Source organism: Somniosus microcephalus, chromosome 3 (genome assembly GCF_052327205.1).
Source record: "Somniosus microcephalus isolate GS21.2 chromosome 3, FLI_Smic_1.0, whole genome shotgun sequence".
NCBI classification, from domain to species: Eukaryota; Metazoa; Chordata; class Chondrichthyes; order Squaliformes; family Somniosidae; genus Somniosus; species Somniosus microcephalus.
In genome coordinates this window covers 95,673,324-95,696,500 of record NC_140989.1, presented here as the reverse complement: position 1 = coordinate 95,696,500, position 23,177 = coordinate 95,673,324, and the positions used below count along the sequence as shown (strand labels likewise).

At 43.1% G+C, this 23,177-nt stretch overlaps 1 protein-coding gene across 3 annotated transcripts in view; it reads left to right on the top strand.

Annotated features, from left to right (window-relative positions):
• pnpt1 (polyribonucleotide nucleotidyltransferase 1) overlaps positions 1-23,177 on the top strand; it is a 79,498-nt gene that overhangs the window by 17,037 nt on the left and 39,284 nt on the right. For all 3 annotated transcript variants that reach the window (XM_085981403.1, XM_085981404.1, XM_085981405.1), the window contains exons 2-11: positions 2,862-2,922; positions 3,747-3,821; positions 3,898-4,003; positions 4,717-4,766; positions 10,378-10,441; positions 14,174-14,221; positions 14,834-14,947; positions 15,976-16,162; positions 21,073-21,124; positions 21,216-21,273. In XM_085981403.1, the coding sequence (XP_085837529.1) occupies positions 2,862-2,922; positions 3,747-3,821; positions 3,898-4,003; positions 4,717-4,766; positions 10,378-10,441; positions 14,174-14,221; positions 14,834-14,947; positions 15,976-16,162; positions 21,073-21,124; positions 21,216-21,273 (815 nt within the window). The remainder of the gene's footprint in view (positions 1-2,861; positions 2,923-3,746; positions 3,822-3,897; positions 4,004-4,716; positions 4,767-10,377; positions 10,442-14,173; positions 14,222-14,833; positions 14,948-15,975; positions 16,163-21,072; positions 21,125-21,215; positions 21,274-23,177) is intronic.

Genomic DNA, 23,177 nt, shown 5'->3' with positions numbered 1-23,177 from the left:
GTCTGTCCAGTCCTGTTAGAATTTTATAAGTTTCAATGAGATCCCCTCTCATTCTTCTAAACTCCAGCGAGTACAAGCCCAATCGACCCAATCTCGCCTCATACGTCATTCCTGCCATCCCAGGTATCAGCCTGGTGAATCTTCGCTGCACTCCTTCCATGGCAAGAACATCCTTCCTCAGATAAGGCGACCAAAACTGCGCACACTACTCAAGGTGTGGTCTCACCAAGGCCCTGTACAACTGCAGCAAGACATCCTTGCTCCTGTACTCAAACCCTCTCGCTACGAAGGCCAACATACCATTTGCCTTCTTAACCGCCTGCTGCACCTGCATGCTTACCTTCAGCGACTGGTGCACAAGGACGCCCAGCCCTCGTTGCACTTCCCCTTCTCCTAATCTATTAACATTCAGATAATAATCTGCCGCCTTGTTTTTGACACCAAAGTGGATAACCTCGCATTTATCCACATTATATTGCATTTGCCATGCTTCTGCCCAATCACCTAACCTGTCCAAATCATACTGGAGTTTCTCGGCATCCTCCTCACAGCACACACGTCCACCTAGCTTTGTGTCGTCTGCAAACTTGGAGATATTACACCTAGTTCCCTCATCCAGATCATTAATATATATTGTGAATAGCTAGGGTCCAAGGACCGATCCCTGCGGTACCCCACTAGTCACTGCCTGCCACTCGGAAAAAGAGCCGTTTATTCCAACTCTTTGCTTTCTGTCTGCCAACCAGTTTTCTATCCAAGTCAATACCTTGCCCCCAATCCCATGTGCCTTAACTTTACACGCTAATCTCTTATGCGGGACCTTATCGAAAGCCTTTTGAAAGTCCAAATACACCACATCCACTGGTTCTTCCTTATCTATTTTACCAGTTACATCCTCAAAAAATTCCAGTAGATTAGTCCAGCACGATTCACCTTTTGTAAATCCATGTTGACTTTGTCCGATCCGGTCACTGTTTTCCAAGTGCTCTGCTATTACATCTTTTATAATGGACTCTAGCATTTTCCCCACTACCGATGTCAGGCTTACCGGTCTGTAATTCCCCGTTTTCTCTCGACCACCTTTTTTGAACAGTGGGGTAACATTAGCTACCCGTCAATCCATGGGTACTGTTCCAGAGTCTATCGAATTTTGGAAGATGACCAGCAATGCAACTACTATTTCTAGAGCCACTTGTTTAAGTACCCTAGGATGTAGATTATCAGGCTCTGGAGATTTATTGGCCTTCAACCCCGTCAATTTTTCTAACACCATTTACCTAAATACTGATTTCTTTCAGTTCCTCCCTTTCATTAGACCCTATGTTCCCCGACATCTCTGGGAGGTTATTTGTGTCCTCCTTTGTGAAGACAGAACCAAAGTATGTATTGGTCTGCCATTTCTTTGTTCCCCATTATAAATTCCCCTGATTCTGACTGCAAGGGACCTACGCTTGACTTCACCAATCTTTTTCTCTTCACATATCTATAAAAGCTTTTACAGTCAGTTTTTATGTTCCCTGCAAGCTTACTTTCATAATCTATTTTCCCCCTCTTAATTAATCCCTTTGTCCTCCTGCTCCCAATCCTCAGGTTTACTGCTTTTTCTGGCCAATTTATATGTCCTCTCCTTGGATCTTATGCTATCCCTAATTTCCCTTGTTAGCCGCGGTTGAGTCACCTTTTTTGTTTTATTGTTGTGCCAAACTGGGATGAACAAATTCTGTAGTTCATCCATGCGATCTTTGAATGTTTGCCATTGCCTATCCACCGTCAACCCTTTGAGTGACATTCCCAAATCAATCCTACCCAACTCGCACCTCATACCATCGTAGTTTCCTTTATTTAAATTCAGGACCCTAGTCTCTGAGTCAACTATTTCACTCTCCATCTTAATGAAGAATTCTATTATATTATGATCGCGCCGACCCAAGGGGCCTCACACAACAAGATTGCTAATTAATCCTTTCTCATTACATAATACCCAGTCTAAGATGGCCTGATCTCTGGTTGGTTCCTCAACATAGTGGTCCAGAAAACCATCCCGTAAACACCCCAGGAATTCCTCCTCCACAGTATATTGTTACTAATTTGGTTAGCCCAATCTATATGTAGATTAAAGTCACCCATGATAACTGCTGTGCCCTTATTGCATGCTTTTCTAATTTCCCTTTTAATGCCATCCCCGAGCTCCGCATTACTGTTGGGAGGTCTATATACCACTCCCACTAATGTTTTCTGCCCCTTGGTATTTCTCAGTTCTACCCATACAGATTCCACATCATGAGAGCTAATATCCTTCCTTACAATTGTGTTAATCCCCTCTTTAACCAGCAGTGCTACTCCACCTCCTTTTCCTTTTTGCCTATCTTTCCTGAATATTGAATACCCCTGGATGTTGAGTTCCCAGCCTTGGCCACCCTGGAGCCATGTTTCCGTAATCCCAATCATATCATATTCGTTTACCTCTATTTGCGCAGCTAATTCATCCACTTTATTACGAATGCTCCTCGCATTAAGACACAAAGCCTTCAGGCTTGTTTTTTTAACGCTCTTAGATCTTTTAGAATTATTATTTACTGTGGCCATGTTTGATTTAAACCCTTGATTTCTCTGTCTGCCACTTTTGTTTTTCTCCTTCCTGTCTTTTGCTTTTATCCTTGTTTCCCTTTCCTCTGTCTCCCCGCTCAGGTTCCCAACCCCCTACCATTTTAGTTTAAACCCTCCCCCAGAGCACTAGCAAACACTCCCCCTAGGACATCGGTCCTGGCCCTGCCCAGGTGCAAACCGTCCATTAAGAATTTATAATATACTAAAGATACATAATGCTTTATGTGCTGTGTTTTGTCTTTTTGTTACCGCAGAAAGCTTGAAATTTCCACGGGGAAGCTTGCCAGGTTTGCAGATGGATGTGCTATGGTGCAGGTAAACCAACACTCTAGACTTTTTGTATAGAGCTAAATTGATTTGTCCCTGACCAGTAAGGAGTTGAAGTATTGAAATTTCAGTATGCTGTAGGCACTTCTGGTTACATTTTGTTGATTTGAGGTGAATTGTGCTTTTTTAATTGGGAACGTTATGACTGTCATGTTTCAAAAAGAAAGTGAATATTTTGGAAAATACTTCCTCTAATGAGCAGTTCAAACTGTGGATGTAGGGAGGGGGAGAAATTGAAGGAAAATGTAATTTTTGATAAGGTTCCAAGTATATTGTATTGTTAGCAACTTCTGACTGCCAAATGACACACAGTAACTCATCACCTCTACTACGTTATTGTAGACTTTCGACAAAGGGTTCCACAACTTACATTAATGATCCTTTGTTTTAATTAGCATCATCGTCCATACCTTTAATTAGCATCATCCTCCATATCTTCGCTTAGGAGAGGTGTTTTTTTAAGAGTAGACTTTCGACTTGGTTATAGGTTATGTATAGGGAATTGTTATAGGTTATGTATAGGGGGTTATGTATAGGGAATTGTAGGTTATGTATAGGGAATTGTATCAGCTTGCCCAACTGTGACCTCAGCTGTCCGCTGACCAAGAGCCAGCACGTTTTTGCAGTCCAGAACATTTAAGGACAAGTAAAAGCAGATGATTGGCAATAAAATTGAGAGAAATTTAAATTAATGTGAAGCTTGAAAGGAACCTCTAACCTACAAATGTTAATATTTGTGTGCTAAGTTAACAATTTAAAGAAGCTTTTGAAGTACAGTATACGTTATTGATTTTCTTTTTCTCACTATGAAGTTAGGAGAGACATCAGTGATGGTTACAGCTGTCAGTAAAACAAAGCCTACTTCATCCCAATTTATGCCATTGGTGGTAAGTATTTTCTTAACTTTTTATATTTGGTTGGTATTGTAGATTCTCCTGGAGAATAACGAGCCTTTCTTATCAGGTTGATTACCGTCAGAAAGCTGCTGCAGCAGGAAGGATACCAACAACCTATTTACGAAGAGAAATAGGCTACACGGATAACGAGATTCTGACTAGCAGAGTAATTGGTAAGATTATCTAATGTTGCATAAGCTTAATGCAGCAATGTTTTCAGTACGTTTCTACAAATAGCTTATGGTACTTGCAGCAACAATTTTACATTTTAAGAGTCTGTTGAATGTATGGATTTTATAGAAATGTATTTTCAGAAATGTTTACATTTCTAATGCTTCATTTTCCAAGTGAAAATATTTAGAAATGTTACATTATATTGTGTTACTGAAATTTGGCATGTGCATTTTATTGAAATGTCAAAAAAAAATTGGATTGAACTACAAAACTATTGGGTTGGGTAGGGTAGGTAATTACCTCTGCCAGTGGAGCCTTTGATCCCAATGAGAATGACCAAGGTTCCAGTTCTAGTTGCAGAACAGTTAATTACCCTCCATGGGTTAGCTTTCTTTGTTCTTGGTTAGATTGCTAGATGTTGTACTTCTTTTGGGGGGTGGCGGCGGCGGAGAAGAGAGATAATTGGCATGTAAAGCGGTTGTAAGGTGCCTCCCATCAGTAAATCCAGAGCAATGCTTACTCTAGCAGTTAGTGAAGTCTTTGGCCTAGTCCAGACTATATTCCCACATTTGCCCAGTTGAGGGAAAACCATGATGTCTTGGGAAGGCAGGAACATGGGACAAAATGTAGGTTTTTTTTTCCAAGGCTGTCTTAATTTATTAAACTATATTGAGCACAATGCCAATTATTTGTTTTCTGTTGAATTCTTCAGACCGCTCAATCAGACCACTATTTCCTTCAGGCTACTTTTATGATACACAAGTAAGTACTGGATAAAATTAATAATTTTGAGACACATTTTTAGAATAAGCAACTTTGAACATGTTTGGCGATTTTTGTGTTTTGACTGCTTGTTCTAGTCGGTGTATCTTTCTTTGACCAGGAAATAAATGCTGTAAGAGAAATTGGTATTTTTAAACCGTGACATTAGACCCATTTGTTAATGTCAGTGAAACTTTATTGCAACTACACAATTGTATATGCAGCTCATGCAGTTACAGACATTGCTTATTGTTACAAAAGTCTTTTATTTTAGCATTGTTCATGTAACCACCTATTCAAAATTAACACAATTTACCACACTGGTAATTCAGAATTTGTAGCATAGTTACTCATTTTTAACTTGGTCGTTAGCATTATATTAGTGATTTTTTTGAATATATAAGGATATTTAGAGAATTTATAAATGTATTCTCTATATCCTTATATATTCAAAGCAGTCACTAAGAAAATCTCAATACCAGTTTATCTTGGAGGAGACCAAATGCATAATTAATCCCACACAAACTCTGTAAATTCTACCATCCAATCATACATATATTGGTGGAACTGTGACCAAAAGAGCACTCTCAAACAAAATATTATGATCTTTCCCCCACCTTTCTGGTCAAGGTTCTGAAGATCACCCAAACCATAACTGACCTCATCATTCCACGAGACTGAACGGCTTATTGCCAGCAGGACATGCAAACCCCCCAGAACCTGTAGATTCGCTCAGCATTCACTCCAAAAAGTGAGAAGATGCATCACCTTAACTCTAACACCCTTTCCACCCCCCCCCCCCCCCCAACAACAGTGTACAAATGACCTGTGTGCCATCTACCAAACATACAAGTGATGTGCTGGCTGTACCTGAAGGTGTAGATTCCCTTCCTACAGGCACATCCACTAGCCCAACAGCTAAAGAAACAAATACACCTCCCACCCACTCAAGATCAAAATGCCATACCTGCCTAATGCCTCGACTTTTAATTCTCCCTTCTCCCTCCTCTCTCCACGCGCCCCCCCCAAAAAAAGCCGGTGACCTGAGCCCCCTGACTAGGAATAGTTCTGCTCTTGCCAATGCCTACCCTGCCATGAAAAATAGAATGCATGTAGGACCTTCGATGTCTATATCCAAGTATTCAGATTCCTACCAAGCAACATTTACTCTGTTGCTCTGTATTCTACAGCAGTCCGAGAAACCAACAACTTGTATTTATATAGCACCTTTAACATAGTCAAAACGTCTCCAGCCGCTTCACAGTACTGTTGTAAAACAAAATTTGACACCGAGCCACATAAGATGAAATTAGGACAGATGACCAAAAGCTTGGTCAAAGAGGTAGGTTTTAAGGAGGAAGAGAGGTAAACAGATGGAGAGGTTGAGGGAGGGAATTCCAGAGCTTAGGGCCTAGGCAGCTAAAGACACGGTCATCAATGGTTGAGCGATTTAAACTCGGGGATGCTTGAGAGCCAGAATTAGAGGAACGCAGATATCTCTGGGTGGGGGGGCAGGGGCACGTTGTGGGGCTAGAGGAGATTACAGAGATAGGGAGGAGCGAGGCCATGGAGGGATTTGAAAACCAGGTTGAGAATTTTAAAATTGAGGCATTGCTTAACTGGAAACCAATGTAGGTCAGCGAGCACAGGGGTCATCGTCTTCTTAGGCAGTCCCTCGGAATCAAGGATGACTTGCTTCCACACTAAAAATGAGTTCTCCGGTGACTGATGAGTCCAATGTGGGACCTACAGTCTCTGTCACAGGTGGGGCAGACGGTGGTTGAAGGGGCGGGTGGGAGGGGTGCTTGGGTTGACGTGCACTCCTTGCGCTGCCTGTGCTTGGCTTCCGCTTGTTGCGGTGAAGAGACTCGAGGTGTTCGGCGCCTTCCTGGATGCTTCTCTTCCACTTTGTGCAGTCTTGGGCCAGGGATTCCCAGGTGTCCGTGGGGATGTTGCACTTTTTCAAGGAGGCTTTGAGGGTGTCCTTGAAGCGTTTCCTCTGCCCACCTGGGGCTCTCTTGCCATGTCGGAGCTCCGAGTAGAACGCTTGTTTTGGGAGTCTCGTATCGGGCATGTGGACGATGTGGCCCATCGGAGCTAGCGTGGTCAAAGCTTCGATAAGGCAGGATCTGGCCAATGTGGACTGGGATCAGCTACTTGAAGGAAAATCCACATCAGAGCAATGGGAGTCTTTCAGAAAGGAAATTGAGAGAGTACAATGGCAACATGTTCCCGTAAAGATCAAGGGTGGGACCAACAAGCCCAGGGAACCTTGGATGTCACTGGATATACGAGAATGGATTAGGAAAAAAAGGGGGGCTTTTGGCAGATACAAAGGACTAAAGACAGAGGAAGCCCTAGAGGAGTATAAAAAGTGCAGGGGGATACTTAAAAAAGAAATTAGGAGAGCGAGGAGGGGCCATGAAATAACACTGGCGAGCAAAATAAAGGAAAATCCTAAGGTGTTTTATTATAAGTATATTAAGGGCAAGAGGATAACTAGGGAAAGAGTAGGGCCCATTAGGGACCAAAGTGGCAAGCTGTGTGTAGAGCCAGAGGATGTAGGTGGGGTTTTAAATGAATTTTTTGCATCTGTGTTCACTATGGAGAAGGATGATGTGGACATAGAAATCAGGCAGGGGGACTGTGATATACTTGAACATATTAGCATCGAGAGGGAGGAGGTACTAGCGGTTTTAGCAGGCTTAAAAGTGGATAAATCCCCAGGCCTGGACGAGATGTATCCCAGGCTACTATGTGAGGCAAAGCAGGAGATTGCAGGGGCTCTGACACAAATTTTCAGAACCTCTCTGGCCACGGGATGTGCCAGAGGACTTGAGAACAGCTAACGTAGTACCATTATTCAAGAAGGGTAGTAGGGATAAACCAGGGAATTACAGGCCAGTGAGCCTAACATCAGTGGTAGGGAAATTATTGGAAAAAATTCTGAGGGACAGAATTAGTCTCCACTTGGAGAGGCAAGGATTAATTAGGGATAGCCAGCATGGCTTTGTCAAGGGAAGATCATGTCTGACCAATTTGATTGAATTTTTCGAGGGGGTGACTAGGTGTGTGGATGAGGGTAGTGCAGTGGATGTGGTTTACATGGATTTCAGTAAGGCTTTTGATAAAGTCCCGCATAGGAGACTGGTCAGGAAGGTAAGAGCCCATGGGATCCAGGGTGCCTTGGCACATTGGATCCAAAACTGGCTTAGTGGCAGAAGGCAGAGGGTGATGGTGGAAGGTTGCTTTTGTGACTGGAAGCCTGTGTCCAGTGGGGTACCGCAGGGATCGGTGCTGGGTCCCTTGCTGTTTGTGGTCTACATTAATGATTTGGATGTGAATGTAAAAGGTATGATCAGTAAGTTCGCAGATGACACGAAAATTGGTGGGGTAGTAAATACCGAGGAGGGAAGCCTCAGGCTACAGGACGATATAGATGGGTTGGTCAGATGGGCGGAACAGTGGCAAATGGAATTTAACCCTGAAAAGTGTGAGGTGATGCATTTTGGACGGACTAACAAGGCAAGGGAATACACAATGAATGGTAAGACCCTAGGAAAGACAGAGGATCAGAGGGACCTTGGTGTGCATGTACATAGATCCCTGAAGGCAGCAGAACAGGTGGATAAGGTGGTTAAAAAGGCATATGGGATACTTGCCTTCATTAGCCGAGGCATAGAATATAAGAGCAGGGAGGTTATGATGGAGCTGTACAAAACGCTGGTACGGCCACAGCTGGAGTACTGTGTGCAGTTCTGGTCACCTCACTATAGGAAGGATGTGATTGCTTTGGGGAGGGTGCAGAGGAGATTCACCAGGATGTTACCTGGGCTGGAGCGCTTCAGCTATGAAGAAAGACTGGACAGGCTGGGGTTGTTTTCCTTGGAGCAGAGAAGGCTGAGGGGGGACCTGATTGAGGTGTACAAAATTATGAGGGGCATAGATAGGATAGATAGAATGGAACTTTTCCCTGTAGTAGAGGGGTCAATAACAAGGGGGCATAGATTCAAGGTAAGGGGCAGGAGGTTTAGAGGGGATTTGAGGAAAAACTTTTTCACCCAGAGGGTGGTTGGAATCTGGAACTCAATGCCTGAAAGGGTGGTAGAGGCAGGAACCCTCACAACATTCAAGAAGCATTTGGATGAGCACTTGAAATGCCATAGCATACAAGGCTACGGACCAAATGCTGGAAAATGGGATTAGATTAGACAGGGCTTGATGGCCGGCGCGGACGCGATGGGCCAAAGGGCCTCTTTCTGTGCTGTATAACTCTATGACTCTATGATGCTGGGGATGTTGGCCTGCGTGAGAACACTGATGTTGGTGCGCCTATCCTACCAATGGATTTGCAGGATCTTGCGGAGGCAGCGTTTGTGGTACCTCTCCACCGCTTTGAGGTGCCTGCTGTACATGGTCCATGTCTCTGAAGCATATAGGAGGACGGGTATCACTACTGCTCTGTAGACCATGAGCTTGGTGCTGGGTTTGAGGTCCTGGTCTTCAAACACTCTCTTCCTCGGGCGACTGAAGGCTGCACTGGCACGCTGAAGGCAGTGTTGGACTTCGTCATCGATGTCTGCCGTTGTTGATAGTAGGCTCCCAAGGTATGGAAAGTGGTCCACGTTTTCCAAGGCTTTGTCATGGATTTTGATAATCGGGGAGTAGTACTGTGTGGCGGGGGTAGGTTGGTAGAGGACCTTTGTCTTATGGATGTTTAGTGTAAGGCCCGTGCTCTTGTACGCTTCGGTGAAGGTGTTGATGACAGTTTGGAGTTCGGCCTCGGAGTGTGCGCAGACGCAAGTGTCATCTGCATACTGTAATTCGATGACAGAGGATGGGACGACCTTGGATCTGGACTGGAGGCGACGGAGGTTGAACAGTTTTCCGTTTGTTCTGTGATGGGTGAACGGGACTCCATGTGAGTTAGGGCACGGGCAGCTGAGTTTTGGATGACCTCAAGTTTACATAGGGTAGAACGTGGGAGGCCAGCCAGGAGTGTGTTGGAACAGTCAAGTTTAGAGATAACAAAGGCATGAATGAGGGTTTCAGCAGCAGATAAGCTGAGGCAGGGCAGAGACGGGCGATGTTACGGAGGTGGAAATAGGCGGTCTTAATTATGGCGCAGATATGTGGTCGGAAGCTCATTTCGGGGTCAAAGCCTGTCCAACTCAATAATCCTGTATAACTCAAATCATAAAATAAAATTAGTCTTTAATGCTCTTGTAATCAAATATATTTGTCACACTGCATCATTTAATGGATTAACTAAAATTTTGCTGCATTACAAAGACTGCTGAACAGTGCAAGAAGAAATGTTTCAATTCAAATAAACCAGTGTCTTTTTTTTAAAAAACTTTAGAGAAAACTTATGCTTATTGATTTTTGTATTAAATGGCAGTGACTGACTTGAACACAGTTGCACAAATGTTTTAGATGTCATTGTAAACCATTGGAATGTATAGCTGAAATGCTTTGATTATGAAAGAACTTTGCAACCTACTTGGAATTGTCTGTTATTGAAGTACAAAGCGTATCACGTTTGTTAGCAGAAATATTATATTCAGAGGTTTTAGAATGAGGATGCTCATGTTTCCTTTCTTTGTGTAAGATTGTTTGCAACCTCCTCGCAGTGGATGGCATCAATGATCCTGATGTACTTGCAATTAATGGAGGTAAGTAAGAACAGATCTTGGAGTAGTTACTTCTATTTGTCACGGTTTACCCTGAACATCTGGGCCCAAATCACAATATTTTAACAGTGTATAGTGTTGTTGATACCTAGTGCAGGCCTCTCGGTCATCAAAATCTTTCCATGAAAGTGCCAGTTTAGCTTGCTTTGGGTCTACTAATATATATATTTTTTTATTATTTGTTCTTTGGATGTGGGCAGTGCTAGCAAGACTACATTTCTTCCCCTGTGATGGTGGGCCTTCTTGAACCAGTGCAGTCCTTGTGGGCATGGTGCTACCATGATGGTGTTGAGAAGGGAGTTCTAGGATTTTGACCCAGCAGTGATGAAGGGATAGTGGTATATGCCCAAGTTGAGATGGTGTATGACTTGGAGGGGAATTTGGGGGTGATGGTGTTCCCACGATATTGCTACTGTTGTCCTTCTCGGTGGTAGAGGTTGCTGAGGTGGAAGGTACTGTTGAAATAAGCTTGGTGAATTGCTGCATTGCATCCGGTAGACAGTACATACTACAGTCACAGTGTGCCAGTGGTGGAGGAGATGGATATTGAAACTAGTGGCAGGGGCACTTATCAATTGGACTGCTCTCTTTGCTAATACTGAGCTTCTTTATTGTAGCTGTGCCCATCCAGTGAAATGACAAGTATTCCATCACATTCCCGACCTGTGCCTGATAGATAGTGAAGAAGCTTTGAGTGGTCACGAGGTGAACCATTCATTGCAGAGTACCCCATCTCAACTCTGCACTTGTAGCCACAGTGTTGAAAATGACTGGTCCAGTTACGTTTCTGGTCAGTTGTGACCCGCCCCCCGCCTAAATGTTGGTGATGGTAATCAATGTTCCCTCTAATTTTGTTTTGGCCCGTGCAGCCCCTTTAACGGGCTGCGTGATTTTTCTATTTAAAAGCCAGCTCACCGGCTGCGCGAGACCAGCAGAGCTCCGTGCGGCCGCACAACTTAAAGGAAGCATTGATGGTAATGCCTTTCAAGTTCGGGGAAATGATTGGACTATCTCTCTTGTAGGAGATAGTCATTGCCTGCCACTAACATAGCACAAATGCTACCCACCACTTGTTCAAACATGGATAATGCCCAGGTCCTTCTGTAGGCTGAAGGAGCTGTTTCATTATCGAAGGAGCTGTGAATCGAACTGAACACTGTGAAGTTGTCATGACCATATGATGGACGATGGTCATTGGTTTAAGGAGCTAAAGATGGTTGGGCTGATGATGATGCCCTGACAAACTTTTGCATAATGACTTAGAGCTGCAATAATTGGTCACTTTATAACCATGATGATCATCTTCCATTGTTAGGTGTGAATGCAGCCACTAGATGGATTTCCCCTTGACCCCTATTGACCTCAGTTTTGCTAAGACTCCTTGGTGTCATACTCCGTCAAATGCTGCCTTGATGTTGAGAGAAGCTCGTATTGCTTCTACTCTGCACTAGCATTCAACTGTTGCATCTATATCTGGATAGGCTGTGCTAAGGTCAGGAACTGAGTGCTTCTGGTGGAATCCTAATTAAATATGATCAACATGTTAAGGTGAGTAGATGTCATTTGATGGCATTATTGATGACGCCTTCCATCACTTTGCAGGTGATTATGAGGAGGCTGATCGGGTGGTAATTGGCAGGTAGATTTGTTCTGCTTTTTGTGGACAGGACATAGCTGGGCAGATGCCAGTGTCATAGCTGCATGGAACAGCTTGGCTAGTGGAGTGGCTAGCTGTGGTGTGCAAGTCGTTGGTCCTGCATCTGGGATGCTTTCAGGGCCCATATTCTTTGCTGTATCCAGTGCGCTGAGCACATTTTAATGTTGTGTGCTTTATTTAGGTCATCCGCAACTTTATTCTTGGAGTGGGTGGTGTGAGAGGTTGGTGGAGAGGAAGAGATGATCTGCAGTGTTTGAGTTGGGCTGCGCAAATCTCTGGTTGGGTACTCTGCACTGCAGGAAGGCATCTTCCACTGTCTCGCAAGCTGCAGGTATCGATCAGCCTCCAGTCGAATGGGTCCCTGGGAGTGACTTCAGCTTCCCTTGCTGCTTTCTGTCTAGGTTGTGATTGCAAGTTTTTTTGTTGGATGCTTCCTTTCTCAGTTTCTGGACAAGGTTTTCTTTCCCTAACGTCGTGGTTAAAAAGCCAATAACATTGGTTTCATTGCCACTTCTGAGGAGGATGGGGTTGCCTCTTCTGTACAACTGCTCCGTTTAAATTATTTTGGTGGCTGGGGAGGGAAGGTGGCAGGTTAAGCTTGTTCAATGAACTATTGTGTACACATACACCATTAATGGAAGCAGAGATTCACCTTTGGCTGCTCGGGACGGGAGACGGTTGAAAAGTTGTCTGGGACACAAACCTATGCCAGTAGGGGGGAACGTGGTGTTCAGGGCCCACTGGGTGGGCGAAGGCTCATTAAACAAGCTACTCAAGGATATAGGAAAGCAGACCCTATGGTTAGAACTTGCATTCCCACACTACCACCCAATGTTTCAGTGCTGGAAGTGCATACTGACTCTTAGAGCAAAAACAACGTACCAGTAAAGAGTACTAAAGCTAATGGTAGGTGACGAAACCTTTAACAATGATGGCCCTTATCATAGTTCCACTTACATGCATCGCTGATACTACAGGTAAATGTTGAAGACTTTTCCTTTGATAGACCCTGACATAGGAGTTTCAATGCAATTTGAAATTAAATGTTGCAGCCCACACAGCAATTTTAATATATATTCACCTGATGTTGGCGTTACCGGCGCAAAATATCGCAGTATTTTAAGCGCAAATTGCATTCAGTGCCACTCTAGTTTCTGTGATCTTTTGCACTAGTTTTAAAAACATTGTGCTAGAAGCAGGCCCCGCCCACAAAACTGGCCACACCCCCAGGGTGAATTAATCACCATTGGGAGTTTCCGCTAATTGCGTTCATTTGTGGGCCTTGGAGGAGGCTCCAAAAATTAAGCTGGATCTTTTGGGCGCAAGGACACTCGTTTGTACGTTTTGAAGGGTTATGAATTTTTTAAAAAGTTTAATTCAGTAAGCAACTGACTACTGTATCCCAATCTAACTAGAAAAAAGTTTTGTATTTTTTAAGTCATTTTCAGTAATTTAATTTAAAACTGGGTTACTCAGAGGTGGTGGAGTGACACTAATTTAAAATGCTTATTTTTTGTGATCAACCCATTTTCAGCTGTATTAATCAAACTTTACTAAGTTACCACTCTTAATTAAATATATCACAGAATATTTTTAAAATTAGGTTTTAAAACGCTGCCTGATTGAGCTGGATCATGGCAGATTTTGCGTTCAGAGATATGGGTATAAGCGAAAACCGCAGTTGGCGATTGTGCGCAAAGCGGAAACTCTACCCAGCCCTGTGTAATTTATCACTTCAAATTTCTCATACTACCAGCACCACCATAGTGTTATAAAACCAAAAATAATCTCTGTAGACACAACCCAAGTTTTGAAGAGCAAAATTATAATTGTACTGCTTTTCACAATTCAAGTGGACGTAGTATGAAAATGTCACATGCCCGCCATGTGTTTTACAGCAGCTCTGGTGAAAATACTGAAATATGAAGGATTGTTTTCATGAATCTGATTTTTAATGTAGCCAGTAAGCTTTTTCTCGGTGGCCACCTGCACTACCGTTTCTTCATGCACACCAGATTTGCCACACTCTAACTTTTTTCCGCTCTCTGTTTTGACAGCCTCTGCAGCCTTGGCATTGTCCGACATACCGTGGAATGGCCCCATAGGTGGGTAATCTTTTATGCAAGCTATATTCTTTAATTTATGAGATACCATGTTGATGGACCTGTACACTGTGATATAAGGTGGTAGGACACTGCTTTACATTTGCAATTACCCCATGAAGCAAATTCCCAGTCTCTTCAGGAAGTCCCAGTGAAGGAAGGTTTGCAAATTGTCCAAATGGAGTAAAGGATATGGCCCTTTCGGCCACTTATCTGCTCGCCAATTGAATGCAGTATTGACAGAGCTCTAGGAACATGTTGTTTATCCATTTTCTCAATAAACAAAACTAAAATGATAAGGAAATAATAAGTGGAGTGGTTTCTCCTTTCATTCTTGAAAAGCTAGTTGAAAGCTTAGCAAAAATTTGGATTTCAAGCTCCTGTATGATTTGAAAAAGTTGTCAATAAGCCAGCAACTGTAAGCTATTAATATAGCTCTTTGGAAAATGACACTCTTGCTGCACACTAATATGCATTCACTAAAATAGTTACTTTGCTAGTATTTTTCATCAATATTATGTCAGCATTTGCTGCCATTACTATTCATATTGCTTTGTGCATAACATCTGCAGTCAGTTGTTTAAAAATGACACTATTCTGCAATACTTCTTTCAGGTGCTGTAAGAGTTGGTCTTGTAGATGGAGAGGTTGTAATTAACCCAACTCGACAAGAGATGGCGTTAAGTACTTTAAACCTGGTGCTGGCTGGAGGACCTCAGAGCCAAGTTGGTAAGCATTTGATTTTCTCTCGTCACCTGTTGTCTGCTAATAAAAATGGTTTATGCAGTAAAGCATTTGCACCCTTTTAGGTTTCATAACTACTAAATTAGAGATTAGTGTCTGAATTGTATAGTATTTAATGTAATTTTTAAATAATTATAAAATGTTTTGATTATCAGTTTGAATGTTTTTTAATTTAATTTTTTTTAATCCAAAAATCGTTCTGACCATTTGTTATCCCTATTTTGTTACATAAATTAAGCCGGGAAAGAGTTTGAATTGCAAATATAGTACACAAGAAAAATTGCTGGGCAGTATTCTAATATGCAGTTTAAAATTGGTCTCAATCCGTGCACTGTGGTAATGCAGAGCATTTATGCTCCAATGTAATATGCTGCAGAGTGTGCAGGAGTTTACTGCCATGATTCCCTACATGATAAATTCCAGATCTCGCTAACATTTTTGGGAAGATTTCCTGTTTTCTCACATAGAAGAAGAAATTAAGGAAAATCAGTGGGCAAGTCAACTGGGTCACACAGCTTCTAGCCTTGACTCAATTTTCTCCTGGTAGAGAGCTGGGAATATATAGTGTCTCTGCTCTCTCATTTGAGGAAGGATGCATGGTGGTACGGTAGCATAAATAAATCTAAAACTAGTATCAATTGTGCAGTACAAGACATTGACTGTGTACATTATCCCGACATGATTCAAAGAGTCTTGCATGCAGGAAATATTTTGGGGCACATCAGCAGTGCATAATGTTAGAATATAATTGTTGATTTTGTTTTTAAGGCTCACAAAAATATTTTGATCTCTGTATGGTAGAGGTTAATATGTGTGTCCAGTTTTGACTGAATACGCAGTGTTGCATGCTTACACTTTATTTGAGTCCCATTATACTGTCCTATGTATTGGCAATAGTATTTGATACCACAAAGAATTAAGGAAATAAAGATATCTCCTAGGTTGTCATTATGATCTTATTAAATACAAAAACAAATCAAATAAGTTTTCAAATCATTTTTTTCCTTTACCAGTCATGATGGAAGCAGCAGCAGAGAATGTGTTGCAACAGGATTTTTGTCACGCTGTCAAAATGGGTGTCAAACACACACAACAAATCATACTAGCCATTCAGCAGCTAGCAAAAGAGCATGGAAATCCCAAAAGGACACCTCAGAAGATGTTTACCCCTTCCACAGAAATAGTGGAATATGCAAGACAGTAAGTTCTCGGATTCTCAATTGGTAACTGAGAATTGCAACTCGTCATTAATGTAAAAGTCCCATATCCACAACAATTGTAGACACGCGTTGTAAGGGTCTTTCACACAAGTTAAGGAATGCTCTGACCATCACTAGAGTGGCTGTCCAACTTGGAACACCATATACTGCTAAGAACTATTAAGTGTGAAATAATTCATGTTTAGCAAAAGGTGCAATCCTATCCATTGTGTTCCATTTCTTCATGACTTGAGAGCAGCATTATGGGCTTGAAAGGAGAATCTAACTAGCTGTACCATTTATAAAAAAAAAATAGAAATTTATGATTTTAATTTTTAACCTCATATTTTCTAAACTTGTTATTTTTACTTTTGTGGAGCACGGTACTTCTATTTACATTTTGAGTGTGGATAGCATCTTTGGAAGAACTGGTTTAGAGGGGTTACTGAACAACTGTGACAGAAATCGATGAATGTGCACATTTGAGCAGCGCATCATGATGGTGCTACAAACCACAATACCATGGGTTGGTGGCATCTAGGTTTGTGCCCGAGATCCTCGAGAGGTTCCAAGTACTGACCAGGTGCTTGCCCATAGGAAGGAGGAACATTCATAAGGTGCTTTTTGTTCTTGTTTAGACAGAGCATCTCAGTGCACTGCACTCTCTTTTACATATTTATAGGTGCTGGGCACCACCGCAGTATAGAGATCCAGGGTTTAAACGCACTGGAGTGGCTTCCAGATTCACTTTCCAGGATCAGACGGTTGTAACCTGTAGGTAGATTTGTAGATGTACATATGTTCCTTGCAGATCCTGCTGTTTATATTTGGGAATCCATCCAAACAATGTGTCTACAGTCAGTTGCTCCTCCTGATGGCCAGAGGGGGCAGTCTCGGAGCCTCGGGATTGCTTCGAACGCACTGATTGGAGCATGTTTGCCCATAATGACATCGAGGAATACGCATCCACAGTGCTATTCTACATCAACAGTTGCGTCGAGGTCGTCACGACCCATAAAAATATCAGGACATACCCCAACCAGAAACCCTGGATGAACGGGGAGGTCCGCTCGCTGTTGAAAGCACGCGACGTAGCATTTAAATCTGGTGGCTTACAGTGCAGCTAGGACCAACCTAAAAAAGGGTATCAGGACTGCCAAAAGGAAACAGACACTGCGGATTGAGGATCACTTCCACAACAACTCGGACCCCCGGCGCATGTGGCAAGGCATCCAGTCCATCACTGACTACAAGAGTAAAAACACCAGCCCCCCCCGGTTAGCGATGCCTCCCTTCCGGAGGAGCTTAACAACTTCTACGCTCGCTTTGACAGGGACAACAGGGAGCCGGCTACCAAAGCCTTGCTACCCCCGGAAGATCAGGTGCTCACTCTGTCGACCTCCGACGTAAGGGGTGTTCTACGCGGAGTGAACACACGTAAGGCTGCCGGACCTGATAGCATCCCTGGACGGGGGTACTCAAGGAATGTGCTGATCAGCTGGCTGATGTATACACCGCCATCTTCAATCTGTCATTGGCCCAGGCAGTAGTCCCTACATGCTTCAAGACCGCTACCATTATTCCTGTGCCAAAGCAAATGGCTGTGACGTGTCTGAACGACTATCGACCTGTCGCACTCACACCCACCATAATGAAGTGTTTCGAGAGACTGGTCCTGGCTCACATCAAAGCCAGTGTTCCCGCCTCTCTTGACCAACACCAGTTTGCCTATCGTGCAAACAGATCAACGGAGGATGCAATCACAACTTCTCTACGCTCTGCATTGCATCACTTAGATGGTAAAGAGACCTACATCAGAATGCTGTTCATAGACTACAGCTCAGCATTCAACACTATTGTCCCCAACAAGCTGGCCATCAAACTCCACACTCTTGGCCTGAACACTTCCCTCTGCAACTGGACCCTGGACTTCCTAACAAACAGACCCCAGTCTGTCAAATTAGGTAACCACACCTCCCCCCCACCCCCCCGACCCTGAACACGGGGGCCCCACAAGGATGTGTGCTGAGCCCCCCTCCTCTACTCCCTCTTCACCCACGACTGTGTGGCTGTTCATGGTTCCAACACCATCATCAAGTTTGTGGATGATACCACGGTGGTAGGCCAGATCACCAACAATGATGAGTCAGCCTACAGGGAGGAGGTCCAACATCTCGTGAAGTGGTGCGCCGATAACAACCTGGCCCTTAACATCAAGAAAACCAAGGAAATCATTGTGGACTTCAGGAAGTCTAAAGGCGGAAGTCACACCCCCATCCACATCCATGGGGCTGTGGTGGAAAGGGTGGTCAGCTTTAAGTTCCTCGGAGTCCACATCACGGAAGACCTCTCCTGGTCCCTCAATACCTCCTCTTTGGTGAAGAAGGCCCAGCAGCGCCTATATTTCCTAAGGAGGCTGAAGGGATGTAACCTGTCACCCCTGATCCTCTCTAACTTTTACCGCTGCACAATAGAGAGCATCCTGACGAACTGTATCACAGTATGGTATGGCAGCTGTAGCTCCTGTGACCGGAAAGCCCTGCAGCGGGTAGTCAAAACTGCCCAACGCATTACCGGCACCCGGCTACCGACCATAGAGAACATCTACCAGAAACGCTGTTTACGGAGGTCACTGACCATCATCAAAGACCCTACCCACCCCAGCCACAGTCTGTTCGCCCCCCTGCCATCTGGGAGACGCTACAGATGCATTCGCACCCGAACGACCAGATTTAGGAACAGCTTTCCCAGGGCTGTCATCCTACTGAACTTCACAAATAAACTCTAAAGCCTGCACATCTGCCAATGCACTTTATTATGTTTATGTTAATGTATTACAAGCCAAATGAATGTTGAATGTTTAAATGTCTTAATCTAAATGTACACTCTCGGGAGCCGCAAGCCTACATTTCGTTGTACTGCACTTGTGCACTAACAATGACAAAGTTGATTATTATTTTATTATTATTATGAATGTAGAAGCACCAAAAGAGAGAGAGTGATCAGTGGGTCACTCTTGCATACCCCCTAGCAGTTGGCTAAAGAAACTTGGTAGCAGGACATGGTTAATGTATGACTCGGGGAGATCCAAGAGGGAGTGAGAAAGTAATCAAAAAGAGATATAGTACATATACTCAAAGAAAAGCTGTGTGCTTGAAATGAGAAGATTGTTGAAGTGCTGTAGATTGTTAACTATCTGATAATTCAGCTCCTGTGCACTGATAGGCTCAGCCACAGCTAGTTCCCTTGTTGTCGACCCTTATTGTTTAAACAAGAATTCTTTTTAAAAAGCATAGGGAGGGAAAATTATAGTATATTTTTGGTTAAAAAAATCAGTTACAGACATTGAAACTTGGTCTTTAGACAACATTTTGGATAGTAACTATAGTGTTTTCTTTTGCCTCTCCAGAAATATTATTCTTTAATCTTTTATGCTTGTCCATAAATCTACTCAGTGTTTGGAACTGATTCAGTTGATATTTTGTAGTGCTGTATATTAATTTTTCAGTTAGATTTATACAACCTTCCTAACAGTTCTATAGGGGGGGAAAATTGGGTAGCGCCTCTACCCCATAAATTCAGTAGTAGCACCCCAAGCAGGAGGTGGAGTGCTATTTAAATTGCTCCACCTTCTTGGGGCACTACTACTCAATGTAGCGCTGCATCATTGCAGGCCTCCTCCCCTGATTAAAGGGGAGGAGCCTAGCCGGACCACCGAGGAGCGGGGTGCCGTGGAAACAGCCCTGCACTCAGAGTGCCGGGCTGAGCAATCGCAGCCAGCATCCAGCATACAAATGTGAAAGGGGGGACAGGTGCTGGCAGTCGGCCAAAATAAAAATGGCCACCCGACACTTGCCCTTTAAATTGCGCCGCTGCCCGCTACCACCGCTGCAAAACCACCCCCTGATCCTGTCACACATACCGCTCTGCAATAGGTCAGGGGGCGCAAGGGAAGTTTACGGCTGGGGCGCTGCACACGACGTTGACTTCATCGCCGGCGCAGCGGTGTGGGGCGCTACCGCCACCGCTAACCACCCACCGAATTTCGCGGGAGGCATTAGTGGCACCACGCCCAGGCGCCAGGGCTTTTGAGCCCCATTAGCGCCCCCCGGGGGTGCCAACGAGCGGCATAAAGCAATCCAGTTTCTAGCCCATAAAGTTTAAGCATTTATAATATAGGGATGTCACATAGTACAGTGCAACATAACCTGAGTAGTTATTTATATTCATAAAAGTCATTTTTGATGTTTGTGGACAAGTCTGTTGTCCATTGATGATGCCATAAAGCTCAGACTCTGGCTTGTCCAAAATTAAAAATATATATATTTTTTTTTAAATAAACTTAGTCAAAGAGGATAATAAAACTGTTTAGCAGTTCTGAGGCTGTAATTGATGGCCAACTCAAATATAGAACTGATCAGTATATTTTCATAAAGCGCACTGACTGAAATGCTAAATATTTTTTACCAAGTAATTAACTATTGATTATGTAGTAAGGATTACAGGAAACTCTCTTTTTACCGGCACCTAAATAACCAGAAATCTCTCTTAACCGGCAAAATTCAGGAGTAGGTTCAGGTAAGTTTTACTTCATATTAGTGGCCGTGTAACTGGGGTTCCTGCACCTGTTGCCATGCAACAGGGATGCCTGGATCTGTGGCCGTGTACGGGGCTCTCGTACCTTAGTAAGTATACCTCTCTGTAATCCGGACTTTTTGATCAACCGGCACCACGCCGGTCCCGTCAGTGCTGGATAAAAGAGTTGCCTGTACTTACAATTTTGCTAAATAAGCACGGAGTGCAGTTTTCCTCTTTACATGTGAATTCTAATAAAATATGTCTCTAATGAAGTTTGTCATCCAATGAAATGTTATAGCAGAGGCTGTAAAATAATTTACTTCTGTTCTTCAGGCTGGCTTCTGAGAAGGTCTGTGGAGTATTTTCAGATTTCACTCATGACAAAGTAAGTTACTCTTCATGTGCAATGATTAGTGTGATTTGAAGCAATCTAACTTAGACTTTTTCAATTAAAATGATTTTATTTTATAATTAAGATTTCAAGAGATGATGCCATTAACAAAATCAGACTTGAAGCAGAAGAACAGTTAAGAGGTATGATTCATATGTCTTGCTTATTAGAAAGAATATAAACTATCTGTATGCTCACGATCAGAAGAGGCCAACATTTTATTGAGCACAACTTTAGCATAGTAGAAAGACACTTGCTACACAATGTTCTATTTAAAGGCTTCAACCAGGACTCAAACCAGAGGTGATTGAACCAGTGCTGATTGGTGAAAACATTCTCACTCAAGAAGTAACTGGAGGCCATATGATCTATGTGTATCGATACTGTATTTGGGCTTTTTTATACCTACTAAAAGGCTGCTAGCATATTCTAGTAGTGGGGGGTCTACTCAACAATACTGGTGAAATAAAGTAGGAAGAATGGGAGTTGCTATATGAAATAAGACCATGGCCCATTTAGTTTGTCTTCTACTATTCTGGTAGTAGAATGGTGTGATAATGGAGTTGCTGACTAATCATAGCAGTGGAACTCTATCAATTAGTCTGCAACAGACCCAGACATGACTTGAGGAAAACCTCAGCGGTGGACAGCTTTGGGAACCATAGGTCCAAAGTCACCTGTTCCTCCCAAGCATGCTACATTTACCACGTGTCATGACTCGTATACTGTACCCCAAAATGTTATTTTCTGAAAGAAATCTATCTACAGGAAACTCTCTTTTAACTGGCAAAATTCAGGAGTAGGTTCAGGTAAGTTTTACTTCATATTAGTGGCAGTTCCTGGATCTGTGGCTGTGTAACTGGGGTTCGTGCACTTGTTGCTAAGCAACAGGGACGCTTGGTCTGCGGCCGGAGTTCCTGCACATGTTGCTAAGCAACGGGGAAGCCTGGATTTGTTGCTGTGTACAGATCTCGTACCTTTTAAAACTATACCTCTCTGTAATTTGGACCTTTTGATAAACCGGCACCACGCCGGTCCCGTTGGTGCCGGATAATAAAGAGTTTCCTGTAACTTGCATTTGAATGAATCAATTCTATGCTTCCACCGTCTCCGTAGGGAGCCTGTTGCATAGATTGACCACTCGTTCACTGAAATATTATTTCGCAGATTCGTTTTTAATTTATTCCCCCCCCCCCCCACTTGGAGTGCAGGCCGTGTCCTCTGGTCTACATTATCTGGTCCCTTTAGAATCCTAAAAACAGCAATCTTATTGGCTCTGAATTCATGGTCATACTCCCGTCATACCGCCTTTGAAATTGACCGCAAGTTTCAGATTTCATAAGCTAAATTCCGAATTTACGATCTGTCAAGTTCCGACTGCGCATCGGCTTCTCTGCATGTTTCACCTACCCATTCAAATCAACGTTCTGGTGAAAAGTTGGGCTATTTGTCCACCTACTGCGCATTAATTACCCTGAAAATGTTTACGTCTGGTGCAAACCGGCACAGGAGCCTGTTGCACAGCGTAAGGGAAGGGGGGGATGAGAAAATTGTATTTGTTTGTGTTACAGCCCATAACAATGAGGCACTGGTTTGTGACTGAGCGGATACAAACTTTGAAAGAAACTTTCATCTGTTCGAGTTTAAAAACAGGGCCTTTTTGTGTCACCATCTTTGCTGCCCAAAAGCCTTTTGTAGTTTCGGTTTAATTCCCAACTTCTATTTAGATAGGATTTAATTCACTTTCATGATTTCCTCATGTTATCAGACATTTAAACTCTTGATTTTAGATTATTTAAATTAATCAAAAGTTAGTTAGTCTAATAGAGGAGAAACAAATTAAGTAGGACTATAAGACTGTAATTATAGGTTTGTGCATTAAATACTATTTCAATGAGCATAATTTAGCAATAAAATAGCATTTCTGGCTGCTAAATGATTTAGAATGAGTTGTGGGCAAATCAGCAATCTCCTCTGTTTCCTAATTGGCTAAGAGTCAGGAAGTGAAAGGAGCACCATCCCACGTGGTCCCAGGTTCACATATGCA